At 33.6% G+C, this 16,445-nt stretch overlaps 1 protein-coding gene across 2 annotated transcripts; it reads left to right on the forward strand.

Annotated features, from left to right (window-relative positions):
* The first annotated feature begins 25 nt into the window (after positions 1-25).
* LOC113507592 (thioredoxin-2) lies at positions 26-16,031 on the forward strand. 2 transcript variants are annotated; one of them, XM_026890438.1, is made up of 3 exons: positions 26-125; positions 9,909-10,084; positions 15,302-16,031. In XM_026890438.1, the coding sequence occupies exons 2-3, from the start codon at positions 9,914-9,916 to the stop codon at positions 15,449-15,451; spliced, it is 321 nt and encodes a 106-aa protein (XP_026746239.1). In that variant the 5' UTR covers positions 26-125; positions 9,909-9,913; the 3' UTR covers positions 15,452-16,031. The 2 variants fall into 2 exon arrangements, with proteins under 2 accessions (XP_026746239.1, XP_026746240.1); XM_026890439.1 differs by lacking the exon at positions 26-125 and adding an exon at positions 7,085-7,186.
* The last annotated feature ends 414 nt before the right edge of the window (positions 16,032-16,445 follow it).

The raw sequence follows: 16,445 nt of genomic DNA on the forward strand, positions 1-16,445 counted from the left end.
CTAAAATCGATTTGGTCAAAGCATGGGTTTACGAATTGCGCATCTCTACTTCTATTCGTCTGCCTTGATTGCTTGTCACCGCGTGTTTCACCGGTTCGAAAACTTTATTATTTAACCATAAACCGGTGAGTATTCTCAATTTTTACTTTACTATTATTTAATTCCTAGACTTTTCCGTGTGCGAATCGAAATTTCACAGATTTATACTTTGTAATAGGTTTTGTATGACCTTGTACATCCAAGGCATTACGATTGATTTTTTGTGCATGTATTAGTCAGTATTATACGTTTTTGTTGCGTTGTGTAGTTTCCGTGAGAAACACTTATTAACATTCTAACCGTTTCAAAACTAATGAATTCAAACCCAATTTTTGTATTTATTGTTGGTATAACAGTGCTTGATTGACGTAAAACGGGTAGGTGGGAACTTATTGGAATCTTACTTACCTACGTTTTATTTGCTTGTATTTGAATTAACCAAGTAGGTTTATAATTACATTTTCCTCTATTAAATGCTTCAGTACAAAGTAAGTACATTTAAATTGAATGCCTTATCTAATCAGTGATTATTCAACAAAATTCAGAAAATAAATTAGAAGGTAAACTGATATTAATTTACAAATTGTAATTGATTATTTGATTGCAAGTTTTTTTTCTACCTTTACTGTCCCCTTCCAGACAAAGGTATCTTGACCAACAGCTTTATCATTTTATTTCATCATCATCATCATCTCAGCCTATAGCAGTCCACTGCTGGACATAGGCCTCTCCATAATTTCTCCAGTGCAACCGGTTCATTGCCACCTGCATCCAACGGCATCATTTTATTTAAAAAGTACAAATATTGCAATGAAACTTATGATTTTTTTTTATCTGCCCACATTTGAACTCAAGTATTTAATGCTATAAACTTACATGTAGTGTATCTTTATCACTAAGATAAGCAGCATTTCTAATCATTGTTAATGTTAGCCATGTTCCTATAGCTGTTTCATTTTTTATCATTATAGTTATTTCAAATGTTTATTATCCGTCTAGTTAAGCCCTGTGGTTTTACTCTAGCTAATCACATCTGCTTTGTAAAAATGGTAAAAAAAAATAACAAAAATTATGCAAAAAGATTGTTTGCTATGCCTGCATGGGGACTATTCTGTTAAACTAAAGATCATGTATTTGCTAGCTGTATAACATGGCGGTTAACAACAAACAAAACCAAATCAAATAAATACACTAAAATGCATTTCATTTATTTAAAACACTAGCTGTTGCCCACGACTTCGTCCGCGTGGGTAGAAGATATAAGTTATGATTTATACCTGCCCTGTTTTTTCCACATTTTCCATTGTATCTTCGCTCCTATTAGTCGCAGCATGTTGTTATATAGCCTAAAACCTTCTTCAATGAATGGTCTATTCAATAAAAAAGATTTTTTCAATTTGAACCAGTAGTTCCTCAGATTAGTGCGTTCAAAGAAACAAACAAACAAACTCTTCAGCTTTATATATTAGTATAGAAGTATAGATTGCATCATAATTGACATTCTTTTGAGTACTAAAACCAAACAACCCAAAAAAAGACAGTATTGAAATTTAAATATTACTATATTTAAGCATCTATCAAGCGATCTGTCTCACAAAATTGCCTAATACTTATTATAATTAATTATTTCATAATTTTTAATCCATGTCACATCTTTATCATTGTGAAAACATCTACTTTAATAAATTAAATGGCATATGTCTATGAGTCACAGCATATTGGATCCATGAAGGTTGTGATTGTGTACACAGTACTGACCAGACACAAACAATGGATTGTTTATGGTAGATCAATAATTATCTATGTAACTGCATTAGGAACTTTCATACTGAGAATTATTTTGTAGTAATGTATTTACTAAGTTACTAGATTTATATTTTATGTTGGTAAAGGGCACAAAAAGACCATCTTGGAGTTCTTTTTTCTTCAAGCTATTGCAATGAAAATAAATTATAGATTGAAAATCTAAAATAGTAAAAACCCACATGTTCATTGTCACTCCATTCAAATGTTATAAAAATCGGTCCAGACATTTTTATAGTTGTAAATTGCATTGTCATAGGTTTTGAAACTACCCTGAAAATTTCAATTGACTCAAAAAATTTAAATAAAATTGGCTAAGTTGATAAGCTGTGAAAGGCAGACTGCTTTTCAAAAAATAAGTAATATAACTGTCAATATTCTGTCCCTAGCCTACAATATTTCCATATTTTGTGTATGTCAAACGAGATAGGAAGCGCAGTCTTAGTTATTCTTGTATTTTAAATTTTAATTTAAAGCTATAAAGTCGGTTTTTCATTGTTATCGACATAAAGCTATTTATAATATAAATTATGAACCTAAATACTACTTTCTTTTCTGCCTATTGAACTATGTGATATACATGAAATTAAATCATGATTATTTATAATCTTATCACAAAAATAGATTGTGTATTATCTATTAATAATGTTTCGTAATATCCGTATTGAAATGTAATCATTTATTTTTAATGTCACATTTAAAGTTATGGAATAATATGGCATGATATTTTACGATTTTCGCACTGAGGTATTTAATCCTTGTTTCACAGACTTTCTAATCAAAGTCATAAAGAACACTTAGAATTTGGAACTAGCAATTGAGGATCACACAAATGTTTGTGCTACGCGGAGATCGAACCCGCGACAAGTCGGACTCAGAGGTCATTTACAGATGAATCCTCAATGTCATTTTCTTACTACCCTCTTCAAAAATCTTAAAAAAAAAATCTTTCACTTCTTTGCATTTTCTTCTCCATAACCATAGCCTTTTTTATTTAATTAGAAATGACATGATGTATGTCGATTCAAAGCCGACGTCCGACATCTGGTAGATTGTCTAAACATACACCTAAGCTGCTGACTCAAATTCAATCCACTTTGTACGGACAACCCTACATACCTATGTAAAACTATGTCTAGTTCGCCAAATTGCTTTCTCGCTTTGAACGTCACTTGTAGACTATTAAACTCCAAGGTCTGTTGGCTTTCCTTTTTATAGCATATAGGTCAAAACGCTTTTAATACAAAATAACGAACAGAATTTTGATATAACGACCGTTTACGATATTCTATCAAGTATTTTTTTGCTACTATGGATAGAATTTTGACAAAATATACATACAGTTTATGTCATTCTATCGATAATAGCTAAATCAGACAATATACTGAAAGCGATCTTTAGATGCTAAAGACGATTTCACAGGAACGACAAAGTGTCAATACCTGTTGTCTATCAGGCTGTAGATTTTATCTATAACTAGCTGTTGCCCGCGACTTCGTCCCCGTGGGTAGAAGATTAAGTTATGATTTATACCTGCCCTGTTTTTTTCACATTTTCCATTGTATCGCTCCTATTAGTCGCAGCGTGATGGTTTATAGCCTAAAGCCTTCCTCGATGAATGGTCTATTCAACACAAAAATATTTTTTCAATTTTACCAGTAGTTCCTGAGATTTGCGCGTTCAAACAAACAAGCAAATAATCAAACAAACAAAGTCTTCAGCTTTATATATTAGTATAGATTGTCTATTATATTAGAAGCACTCCTACTTCCTACTACGTAGGTGGTCTTTTAAATCATCCCCGATATTAAAGATCTAGATCTGTTTCTTAGAAAAGGTGGGTATTAATAAAAAAAAAAAACGTTTTTTTTTGCACAGTTACTTCGTTATCGAGTTATCCTAGTCATTAAATATAGCTTCATAATCCTCTTAGAAACAAAACCCAGTATAAATCCAACCTGTATTTAAGTAAATTGTCTCATTGACAGCTAGCAACATTACCAGCCAGTAAATGCATAACATATGGCTAACATTTACTGAGCCATTGATAAATTAATTTATTTCCTCATGCATTCCACAATTTATTGTGTACCTTAAATAATGGTAATAAAGATTGAAATGCATTACTTCACTTGAGTTCTAACTTCAATGATATTTCCTGTGAATCCTTTATGAGATCATAGATTGTGTCGTAATTCAATTAATTTATTCTAAAGCAAATATTGTGTAAGTGGACTCGGAAACCCACTGGTCACTGTGAAATACTTGATCTTCTAATGAATTTTCAACTTTTCCAATAGACGTAATAAAATATTCAGTATTTTTTTCACATCCTTACGATACTACTGTTTAATAGTTAAGAACGATTGATGATGATTTTTTACATCTCGAATTAAGTAATCATTAAAGAAATACATTTTTCTCCATATGGAATGCTCTATAATGTAAGGCAAACCCTTTAATTACGATAATTTATTGATAACATTTTCTTATTCAATGCAATCTCCACATATTTTTGTTTTGCGCGACTTGCTTCACAATGCTCTGACCCAGTGACTTGATCAAAAGATATCTCAAGACGAAAATCTGGGTTAAAATGTCATTCAAATCTCATGAAAGTTTAACAGTTCTCCAAACTACCTATTGTCAGCAGTTTTATTTTCGTTCACTAATAAAATGTGGAATCTCTATTGTTTTAACCTCTTAAAAGTGACTTAGGTACTGACAAATGCTCTCTATTCTAAAAATAATAGACTAAAAATTATGAAACCCTAAGTTCTAGACGTATTTACATTGTATCATTCCCATTTAAATTTGAAAACGCCTAAAATTCCTTTAAATTCGTTCAAGAGACGTGACTTTGACAATACATAAGAGCAATTTAATATAGGAGAAATGCAACTTGTCAACAGCCCCTAAGTTCCAAATGCATTGAATAGACTGAAGCGTACATTCCAAATACAGCAAAGTCCATTTTTTTACCAAATCAAACAGCTTTCACAAACACTATCTTCCGCTGGAAATTTCAATATCTTTTATGGTTTATTTTATACCATAAAATGTACGAACATGTTATCAATTAGACTTCTCATATCCAAATAGCAAAAGGCGTGAATTTGATAAGATATACGCCAATTTCCACTAGTGATGGGTATTGTCTGGCTCCTTGTCTATCTATCTTCGATTTCATGGTATAAAAAACCCTGACGTTGTCATTCGCCGAAAAGATTATTTTTACGCTTACTATATTTGCTGTAATTGGACTTGCAAATATACTTCTGTTACTTCAATAAAGTGTATTAGTGGTCTGTTTAATGGCTAACATTGTGGGTGTCACAAAAGCTTTAATTGTACCTAGTGCCTATTTACTAACCAAGAATGGATTATATTTGTAAAGGTATATATTTACATACGTATTCGTATATTATTGAAGTGTAGTAGTTTTAATTGTTTCGCATTGGACTGTTGAACCTATTCCAAATGCTCTTCCATTTGGCCCAAAGGCTGACTGGTACAGAAAATCTCGTGGATTTCTTCACCCTGAAGGGGTTGACCTGCTCGCATGACTGAAAACCCTTATTTTCTTCATTTCCAATCTCTACTGTAACCTAGACTATTTGCAATTTTTCGAGATAGTCGCTTTTGACGATATCCTCACTTTCTTCCTGTTAAATTTGCTGCTACTGCTCTGCCCACGAAAATCTTGTAAACCGGTTCACTATTGGAGGAAATTCGAAAGCATTCCCAATTTCCCTTGATATAGACTCTCGCACTGGTCCTACCCACATCAGTGCTCCCGATTTTTAATAGCCACGTCACTGCAAAAATTCAATTTGGGTAGTACCCACACTTCTAGGCTTTTAGGGCTTCATCATTTTAACAGTAATTTACGTAAGTACTGGAAACTTTAGGGAGTGTATTGATACTGTATGTGTTTAGTCATAGTGTTAATCAAATTAATACGACTATATTTGGCTATACGCCCCCGTCATAGGCTATTTGATTCAGCGGTTACAGTTGACCGTATGAGTATCACTAGGCATTTACAGAAAAGCTATCTGTTGCAGACTGAGTAGTTATTTACTCGTTCGTTGCAAATATTAATATGTTTTTTTTTAACATATTTCATTCAATCCTCACTGTAAACAATTAATTAAATAACTCTCTTAAAAGGCTAACCAGAATAAACTTTCCAGCTTGTTATTAAAATCAGTCTTACCGTTTTTTAGTTTTCCTCGTGGTGAATCAAACTCGTTCAAATTCATAACTACAAAGTCACAAATGATTTATTAGCTCCTCCATATAATATGTTGGTAAATGAGAACGGGATTAAGCCATTGTTTACCAGATTAAACATATCTACAAGATTAATGTTCGTTCCCTAGGTAATGCAATAAATTAATTTAATTATGGTGATCATGGAAACTAAGCTAATCTGTAGCCTAGGAAAGAAAACTAGCTTATAATTCTCTAGATCTTTCTGATGCTGTATTCCGTTTATTATACTTTTGACCTTTCCCTTAAAGTTAGAGTATCTCTTAGCTTTTAAAAGATACTTAGCCTGTGGATAAGTTAGATTTTCGAGCGCTAAGTTTATTCTATGGGTTAACTTTTCATCGCTGCTAACGCTGACCAGTTGCCCAAATGTACTGAACTGCTTCAAAATTACGTCACTGGTCGAAAAATCGATTAACATCATTTTTATAAATAATTGTTTTTATTCTTTATCTTTACAACATTACTGTATCACGATATGAAGTGGTGATATCTTTACCCTAAATTATTCGTGTCATCATTTATTGCTCATCTCTAAAACCTAACCTTACTGACATCACTTCGTCTTGATTTGCATTTAACATCGTCCTGTACTGTAAAACGTGATATCCAAAACGTTCAGACAAAAATGAATCTATTTCGTCATAATTACAGCGTCGCGTTCTCAAAACAAGCATGACAAACCAAGTAAGAAGGCCGTTTAATGCATGATTCATTAATAAAAAACTGAGTGACGTCATATCATCCCAGGAAAGTCAAGAATACCACTCCATAGACGATAAAACGATAGATTCGTAATTTCATGTACCACCGCTAGCTGTCCTTGTCACAAATACTTATAGCTGTACGACAGAAAGAGACGGGTATACGTTTTGCACGCGACCGCACGATACCGCGAATGAAACAGCACAATCAATTAGCGCGCCAAAACAGAACTACATATTAACTTTTCCATAGACTATGAAGTTAGTATTCATTCGAACGCGGTGCGGTGTGGACGTGTGAAAAATTTCAGCAGAAATTGTTTTGTCTGTTAAACTGTGATATTATTTCTAAGTTATTTAAAACGGTGAGTAAAGTGAAACAATGTAGAGTAATTAACTTTAATAATTATTAAGTTTGTTTACGCTTGACGGCACGTAAAGTGAGCGTTTTAGTATTAGACATGTTTTTTTACAATTTGACCGTGAACAATCAAGGTTATTTTGTCATTCGCTTCTAGTTTAAAAAAATACCACATAAAAATATCAGACAGTTATCACTTTTATACATCTTTAGAATTATTAAAACATCGACTAATATCATTTGTCGTGTCTATCTGTAATAACTTTTTCAATTTATTAAAAGTTAACTATATGAAATAGAATGTACTAGATGAAGTAAATTACTCAAGTGACTGTTTTTATTTGTCACGCTTTGCTGGGTCTCTTTTGACAGGCTGACTAATGAATTGGAAATTTAAATTACAATTCGCTAAATCGAAACCTCTCGAAGTTATATATCATCGCGATTGACTAACAACTATATTTATTACATGATCTGTTACTTGTATAAATACTTTAGGGATAGATGAAGAGTCCGTTTTTATTAGCAATTTTCTAAGATCTAATAGGATTGGCCTCTAGGCTGAAACAGCTGATAATACCACATTTTAGTTATCGGACCTCTATGAAGTCACTTTTGACCCTTTTCTTTATCATGAACATTGTAACTGAAAATCACACCCATACGTTAGGCTATTTCATCAGTGTTTCGCGACTCAATTAATCATCTGATTTGAAGCCCCAAAAAACTCTGTCTCTATATTATTTTTTGATGCCTAATCCAAACCACGTGTAAAATCCGAGGTCCAAATCATCCTATTGTTCGATTATTAACTGGAAAACGTGAATTAGGAAATTAGACGGAAACGGGCGACGAGCCAAGCTCTGTATAACAAGACTTGAATGGATGTTGATGGTAAATTTGCCTTGTATAACACTTTAAACAAGGAAGAAACGTCATAAACAATCCCCTGGGCTGTATCGCTGTTGGAACAATATGTAGAACTTTGACGACAGGGTAAAATAACATCTACATTGAGATGTGTAGTTAGTTGAAGTTAAATGGGGGAAAATACGTCCCGCGGAGTGTATAGGTATGCGTTTCTGTTTAACATTACGATGAGATGTTTTTAGAGTGCAATTTATGATGAGAAATATGAAATAGCTACTTCTTAAAGCAATATAGATGGACACTCAATTATGTATATGAGTCAGAAGGGGTGAACAAGGACTCGTGAGGTATAAATATACTAATTTTGTAAAGGCCTTCACTTTTCGTGGATTTGTATGATTTTCTTAACATGAACTCCGCTTTTTTGGCTATGTATGAGACATTTGCTAGTCTTCAAAAACGATTGGTCCCAGCGAGTCTTATTTTCGCCGCCAGACTGTATATCAAGGGGTTTTGTTGTTCGGCTTTTTATAAGCTCCAATAACCTTTCTATGACTTCTGATTAGAATAGGATATCACTACATTTGTAACAAACTGCATTCTCATAACATACACGCACATAATATAAAGAAGTGAATTCAAGATTAGATAGTAAAGTGGAAAATAATGTGCCTAGTTTTTTTTTTGTTATATCCGCCATCAGACATTTATTCTTATTTTCTCCTTTATTCTCTCTTTTGACTTACTCAACCACATTATTATAATTGACACAAGTGTTATGCTAATTCGTATATTCGCGATAAGCGTGAAAATGAGGGTGAAAGTAAAATAATCCTTATTCCTTTAAAATAAGAGATAATATCCAAAAACGAAATTGATGTGTTGGGTCCTATTAATAGCTTTAATTAAAACACAAACGTGTCTTCAAATTGAATGTTAATTGTCCAAAATGTTCATGTATAAAGTTGTTGAGGAACATTTAGAAGTTATGACATGATATCTGTATATATAGATTGAATTCGTTTGAATATTTTGCTGAATAATCTAATGTACCTACTGGAAAAGTTCTTTCAATACAAAATATGTAGTTTTTCATCATCAATGTACTTAATACTTCCGTTGTAAAACTCTTGCAACTTTTTCGTTACTTGAAATCTCGTTCCTGTAGTTACTGTCTGATCTGGCTAGCCCAGTCGTTGAGACATGCGATTTCCTAAAATGAATCTCTTATTGGCTAAAATCACTGATTTGCTCATTTCGTTTGTTTATCGAAGATTTCCGTTTCCTAAGAACTAGACTATACCGTTTGAGAAAAGCACATTTGTAATCTATCGGAGAATAACTTCGAACAAGTGCCAATTTAAAAAAAATACGGGCGATATTTTTTGTATGACGTCAGCACATTTCGCATCTTAGTATCTTATTAATGACAATAAAATATCAAAAGTCGGTTAAATCTCTTATGATTATTTTTAGAATAAAGACGATATAATAAAAAAATGTAAAATAGTTTCAATTGCGGTTTCAAGACCAGATAGACACACAACTCATTTCTATATAAACTATTTTATCACTATTGGTACTGACTCCAATCGTTACTCGAACTTCTCCCATTTTTTTCTGATGACTTGGTTTATACATATACTGATGACCAATAAACGGTTTGCTATTTTCGTAGCCAATTTTTGGTATGACAAATTGAGTTGTCATTGGCTTGATAAAAAGGAACGAGCAGCTGTATGCAAGAACAACGCATATTAAAGGTCTTCCTCATTCCTACATCTCCCTTTACCATTGTCAATCGACGAAACGTTAACATCTAGCATTTTAATTGACGTGTTTCCCTTTATTTCCAGCTAAAATGTCGATCCACATCAAGGACTCCGATGACCTGAAGACCAGGCTGGCCGAGGCCGGTGAGAAGCTGGTGGTGATCGACTTCATGGCGACCTGGTGCGGTCCCTGCAAGATGATCGGGCCCAAACTAGACGAGATGGCGGCTGAGATGGCTGACTCTATCGTCGTTCTTAAGGTGAGAATCATTTATTCTGGAAATAGGATATTTCATCACTTTTTTGAGAACGCTGGAGTCGACGTTGAAATGTTGTAGACCTCCACCCACCCCTTGAATTAAGGAGTGGCAGTTGTTAGTTTTTGGAGCAAGACTACTCTTTATCATAAATGCAACGGTCTTACTTTAAAATTGGTGGTAGAAGCATAGAAAATTACTTGAATTCCCGTTTGATGATGAAGGGTACCTACATTCGTTAGCATTTGATTTTATTTAATATGTAATTAGGGAAAACTTAATAGAACTTGCGTAATCCGTGGCAATATCGAATCCAGGGTAAAACCAATGTGGTTTCTCATTAATTAGATGTAATCACAGACTAAAAAAGGAAAATATCGTAGGTAACTTGTAATGGGAATTTTGCCATTTTGAAAACAATGAAGTGATAGTCAACCACAAACCACAATTATTTGAATTGTTTATGAACAAATAACCACCAGTTCAAACCAATATTAGATTTGATAGGTCGTCCTGATTAATTTGTTTTTCTGCTAAAACTCTGACAGTATATGCCTAGACTTTTTTCCTTCCTCAAATTTTAGTACCTAACTCCTATGCATGAAACCATGATATGAGACACACAAAATGGACTATTAGTCCCGGCATGAGAAGAATTGGCTACAGTATCCAAATTGGATAAAGCAAATTAAGTTCTCTGTAATTGTGTAAGTCATAAAAAAGGCAAATAATATTTTTGGCTTTTTTTATACAATAACCGTTTTCAGTATATAATTCTCTCTTTAAGCATAACTAACATACATTTCATTTTTATCGCTCGGTACCCACCGACTCACTTTGCAACACCAAATTTACTTAAGCTCGTCATTTTACCATCACTGTTTTTTTTAACAATGACTCGTATGCTCTATATTGTGGGAATTTCGTTCCTAAGCTACGATTGGTACAAACAAAAGTTTTAATATAATACCGCGAATACATTAGTAGCCACAAGGACGTGCTGCTATTAAATAAAAACTTCATTTCTTTTCTATAATAACTGTATAGACAAAAATAAAGTCTTTTTGTCCCACGTTTTTATACACTCTCTAGTTAGTTTGTTTGTCGTTCCAGTTGGATTTTTGTAACTCAATTTTGAGGCACTTCCCGATCAGCTACTAGGCGCAAATTTTCATTTTGATGAGAAATTAAATAAAATACATTTGCGACAAATACTAATAATATTTTTGACATTAAATATGTGATTATGTTAAACGAATTATCAATTTGACATCTATAACTGTACATTTTAACAGTAATTTTGTGTTCAAAAACATAATACACTGTTGCGGTTTCCTCTATATTCTAACCACATACATCCCGAATCTGTTCATATTGTAATCTAACAACCTACCAATAACTTTATCTAAGTATCTATTTGTCACCGATCACCGAACGAAACAAGGAATCCACGCTACGTACTTATAGAATAAATTGGTATGTCTACTTGAACGAGTGACCTACATAGCGTTGCTTAGGGCAATCATGGCGTCATTATCGGGGACTTCACATCTATATTATTGTATGGTGTAGTACGGACAAATAAATTGTGTCTGTATTTGTACCGTAATGTAAAAAGAGTATTCATAGTGATAGTTGACTGTCATGAGGATGAAATAAGGAAGAATTGTAATATGAAAAGACTGAATTTCGTTTATTAGGATGTTGATATTTTAATGGTTTCCTAGCCTAAGGGTAAAATTGGCATCCTATGATTAAGGCTGTCTGTGCGTAGGTTACCAGGCTATATCTCTTGAACTGTGATAGTTAAAGAAGTGTAATTTTCACATATAATGAGTTACTGTTTTCGCTATAACAATTAGTAAAAATCGAAGTTTAGCAATGGTTGGTACGGTCATTAATTTTAGGGGTGTAATTTTTTTGTTGCTTACACTACTTTAAAAACAAAAAGCAACGCATTTTTCCCATACAAATACCTACAGGAGATACACAGATTTTATTTTCTTTGAGACATGATCAATAAAAATTATAGGTATGAAATCTTTTACAACGGGTAAGACATCAAAACAAACCATTCGAGACGAATAGACGCATTTTATTGACGACTCGTCCTTTAATACGACCACAAACGCTACTAGTGTCTTTTATAATCATCATTTTATGTGAAAACTCTGAGCCGTTAAAATGTGCGTTACATATCATCACACTATCTCAACAAGTATTACTACAGACAGACATACAAATCAAATACAGTTAATGCTATGTAATATGTCACATTTCTATCTGATATAAATGTTTATTTATCATATCACTTGGGTTTACATCTTGCAATGTCATAAAATTACGTTACATACACAATTGTTACGAAATCTCGCATGATGGTGCTAATTTTATGAATGGAAAAATGTTAAAAATACCTGCCCATATGCGTTCCACTACTGGGTTACAAACAGCCCATCTGGTGTAATAAACTCAAACGCGATATTATTTGTCAGTAATATGCGCATACAAAAGTTTAAAAATAAGTTCTTATTTGCACACAAATCCAGTGCCTTCAGATAGAACATTATTTTTCCTTTAAATAACTCCTCCTGGTTTAAATTGAGCGGAAGTATCAGACTCTTACTAATTAAGTTTCTGCCATGTTCCTTTCTCTACCCTTTGTGTACCGGGGACTGCGGTAACCCTCTTGGACAATTCCGCTGCACCAAATACAACTTTCAATGTTGTTTGCAGAGACCATATGACCATATGATTTGACGACCTCCGTGGTCGAGTGGCGTACGCACCGGTTTCAAGGTGTCGCTATCTCTGAGGTCCCGGGTTCGATCCCCGGTCGGGTCAATGTAAAAAAAAATCTCATTTCTACATTGTCTCGGGTCTGGGTGTTTGTGGTACCTTCGTTGTATCTGAATTCCATAACACAAGTGCTTAAGCAACTTACTTTGGGTTCAGAACAATGTATGTGATGTTGTCCGCATTTATTTATTATTTATTTATATAGGGACAAAATAGACACTTTAAAACCTTACTTAGCTAAGTGTACTTTTTTGTTAACGGCTGAAGCTCGCGTGATGGTAAATAATAGTTTTCTGGAAGAGTTACGACGGCTTTCCATATAATTGGAATGAAATTGGATTGTATGGCGATCCGAAATTGCACTCAATTAAATGAAGACTGAACAGAAATTGTTACTCATACTAAGTATTCACAATACTGCTATTTTATTGGACATGTTGAAAAAAAATAGAGAAAAACACCATAAAGTTCCTATGCCGGACGATTAACATTACAAAGTTTACTTAATTGTCTACACGTTTTTTGATAAGTGTCTTTAAGAATATTAGGTCAAAACAACACACAAAATACCTGACCTTATAAAGTATAAACCATCCCGCTTACTGTTTATATACCAAGATAGGATTCAAATACATGCAAGTACTAAGCAATATTGTAATGTAATTTCATATTCTGCGGTTAATGGTGTAGAAACAGCCTACTAACACATCTTGGGTTTAACTGCAGTTGTGGGAAAGAGACGTCGCTTTACATCGTATATTACCGTCTCGCTTTGATTATAACAGTCTTAGTTTGGGATGTCGTGGCCCCAAGGCCGCAGTTGCGCATTCTTACGTAATTTAACGATGACGTCATACCCCATGCTCGGTACTAGTGCCGTTGTTTCGTACTGCCGTGATAGTACATTCTTATGCTTACTTAACTTGGTCTTATCACATGGTATGTCTTGCTAAGATGTTTTATGCTTTGTTGACACATTTTCTCTAATGATTGTGCAGTTCTTGCATCAGTTAGATTAGCTATTTTTAGAGGAGAAACTGAGACAAACATAAAAATGCATTAGAAAAATTATGTTGCTTAATAATTGTTAAAATTATTTGGTTTTCGAGGTGACCTTAGGATAAGGAATTATGGAAAAAATATTTTAGAAACTTGTAATAAAAGTTTTTGCGTTGAGGTTTAAAAAGAAATTGCAATTCCATGTTAATAAAAATATAGTTTTACTTGCTTTATGTACCTACGCAAAGAGTACGCCACGAATAACATTACAAATTCGAGTAAAAGATACCAATAAAATGACCATAATTGTGCAACGCTTTTGGCAACAAAACCGTATCAGAATACAATTCCTAGTATCACAGTTTTCGGCAACCGATTGTTGGCAACCAACACAGATAGCAAGTGGTGCGTCACGACTGAACAATGTTTTGGTTGACCTGCAGGTCAGTCGCTTGCTAGTGTAATAATTAATTTAAATTATGTATATATCTGCTTTTCGATTTGATAACAGACTTGAAAGTTATTAAGATGCATTTGTTAGGGTGAATGACCCAATATGTATAAATTGTACACTATTGTGTAATTAATATGTGAAATTCTATAAATCGATAAAGCTGAATTTATACTAAATATCTTTAACTAAATATTTCGTTCATGGTTTGTCATCTAGTTTTATAATAATCCTAATTGCATATTCATTCATTATAACTTGCGTGTATTGAATTAAGTTCTTCGTGAACGTTGCTGATCAAATAAACGCTTTTCTTACTTATTTATACTTGTGTGACATGTATTAAGTACAAAGGTCGACTTAAGGACTGAGGCATTTACTTTTTTGCAAAGACATATATCAACATATATAAAATGTATGCAAAGACGTATATTTCATGTCTTAGTAAAAGACAAAATAGTAGTTGACAATTTACCTGATAAAATGTGTAGCTTGTCATGTGTTGTGTTTTTTCCGGAAAATTCGAATCCAAAACAGATGTTGGTTAATTACATAGAACTAGTTCTTTATGAGAATTGAAGCTTGCGGCGAAGGTCAAATAACTTGATCAATAAAATTAATTAAGGTTACCCTGCAGTGTTTTTCTGTTATTAAATATTTTATTGCATGCTACTATGTGAGGCCTTAGGTGGTGAAAGTTTCCAGGTACAGCGAAATTGTTTAAATTAAGTGGTATTTCATCGAATTCTGAAATTAGAAAGTATCACGATGTTTTCTTTGAACATCCATCTAAAAACATTTAACGTCTAAGAACATGTTATTTAACAAAATCACATTGGTTTCAAAGCCCGAGTTCGAAACGAGATCGTTCAACGAAATCTGAGTCAAAAACTCATTCTCAACAGTCACTACTTGACAATACTCTACATAGTTGTGTACACTGAACTAATTCCCATTTCCTCTATTTATAGGTCGATGTCGACGAATGCGAGGACATTGCGACCGAGTACAACATCAACACGATGCCCACCTTTGTGTTCGTCAAGAGCAGCAAGAAAATCGAAGAGTTCTCAGGAGCCAACGTTGACAAGCTCAGGAACACCATCATCAAGCTGAAGTAGACCAGGAAACACATTTTGTACGCTAGCCCCAACCCCGCGCGGAAAACCTCACAGTACGCATTTAGAAGGCATTCCTACAATGAAATTATATTTATGTATCGATTTAAATCGGCATGTTTAGTTGCTGGTTGACTAAAATATACCTGTGTACGTAAAATAGTAGTCGATAGACTAACGAAACATACGTCGATGCGTGCGGACGGCTTCCTGCCCCAATATTGTTATGACATAGATCCCGTCCGTTTACTTTAGGCGCCAAATCACCGGCAACTCTTTACTCTGTAAGGTTTTCCGTTGAGGGTCGTTCGAGCAGCTGATTGAGCACACGACACTGCGTCATATAATTTCTCAGCCATCGGAAGGATCACAATTTTTGTTTTAAGTTTTTTTTTAAAGCATAGACGTATTTTTGTAATGCAATAGTGTATTAGCACTAATCTGTGTGCCTCTGTTAATTAGCACGTTTCTGCGTTGGTTATGCGTACAAAATCGTATTATATTTTCGTATTTTTTGCCGTGTAATTTTCATTATATGTATGTTACAGAGTATAGTTACTTGAATAAAATATTGTCTAAAACATTTTATGCTTTATTTTACCTCAACAAGTCTAGAAAAGATCACAATGAAATTGTATTATGTCCGTACCTATAGCAATTTATTGCAACGACATTTTTTTTTTAATAATTTAGACACATGCAAAACAGTAGAAAATTACATTACAAGAAAAGCTGCAGCATCGGGACCCGCGGGCAACAACTAGTAAAACAATAAAAATATACATATGACACAGCTATGACGCCCTTATCTAAACATGCTAAACAGCATAGCTGTGATAGTAAAGAGCTGTGAATACAATGGATTCCACGGTAAATATTATTTTACAATAACTAGTATGTCACATGAACGACTTTAATTGTAACTACTGAACATTCTGTGTTTGATAGCCGTCGTAAATCTAGTATTTTTGTGTTAAAATGCTAATAAAAATAAAAC

The sequence above is a fragment of the Trichoplusia ni genome, unplaced genomic scaffold, assembly GCF_003590095.1.
Source record: "Trichoplusia ni isolate ovarian cell line Hi5 unplaced genomic scaffold, tn1 tig00002950, whole genome shotgun sequence".
Taxonomy (NCBI): Eukaryota; Metazoa; Arthropoda; class Insecta; order Lepidoptera; family Noctuidae; genus Trichoplusia; species Trichoplusia ni.

What these genes read in the sequence shown, in the direction of transcription:
- LOC113507592 (XM_026890438.1), top strand. Translation starts at nt 9,914, where the DNA reads ATGTCGATCCACATCAAGGACTCCGATGACCTGAAGACCAGGCTGGCC. An exon ending in ACTCTATCGTCGTTCTTAAG is followed by an intron (nt 10,085 to 15,301) that starts GTGAGAATCATT and finishes CTCTATTTATAG; the next exon opens with GTCGATGTCGACGAATGCGA.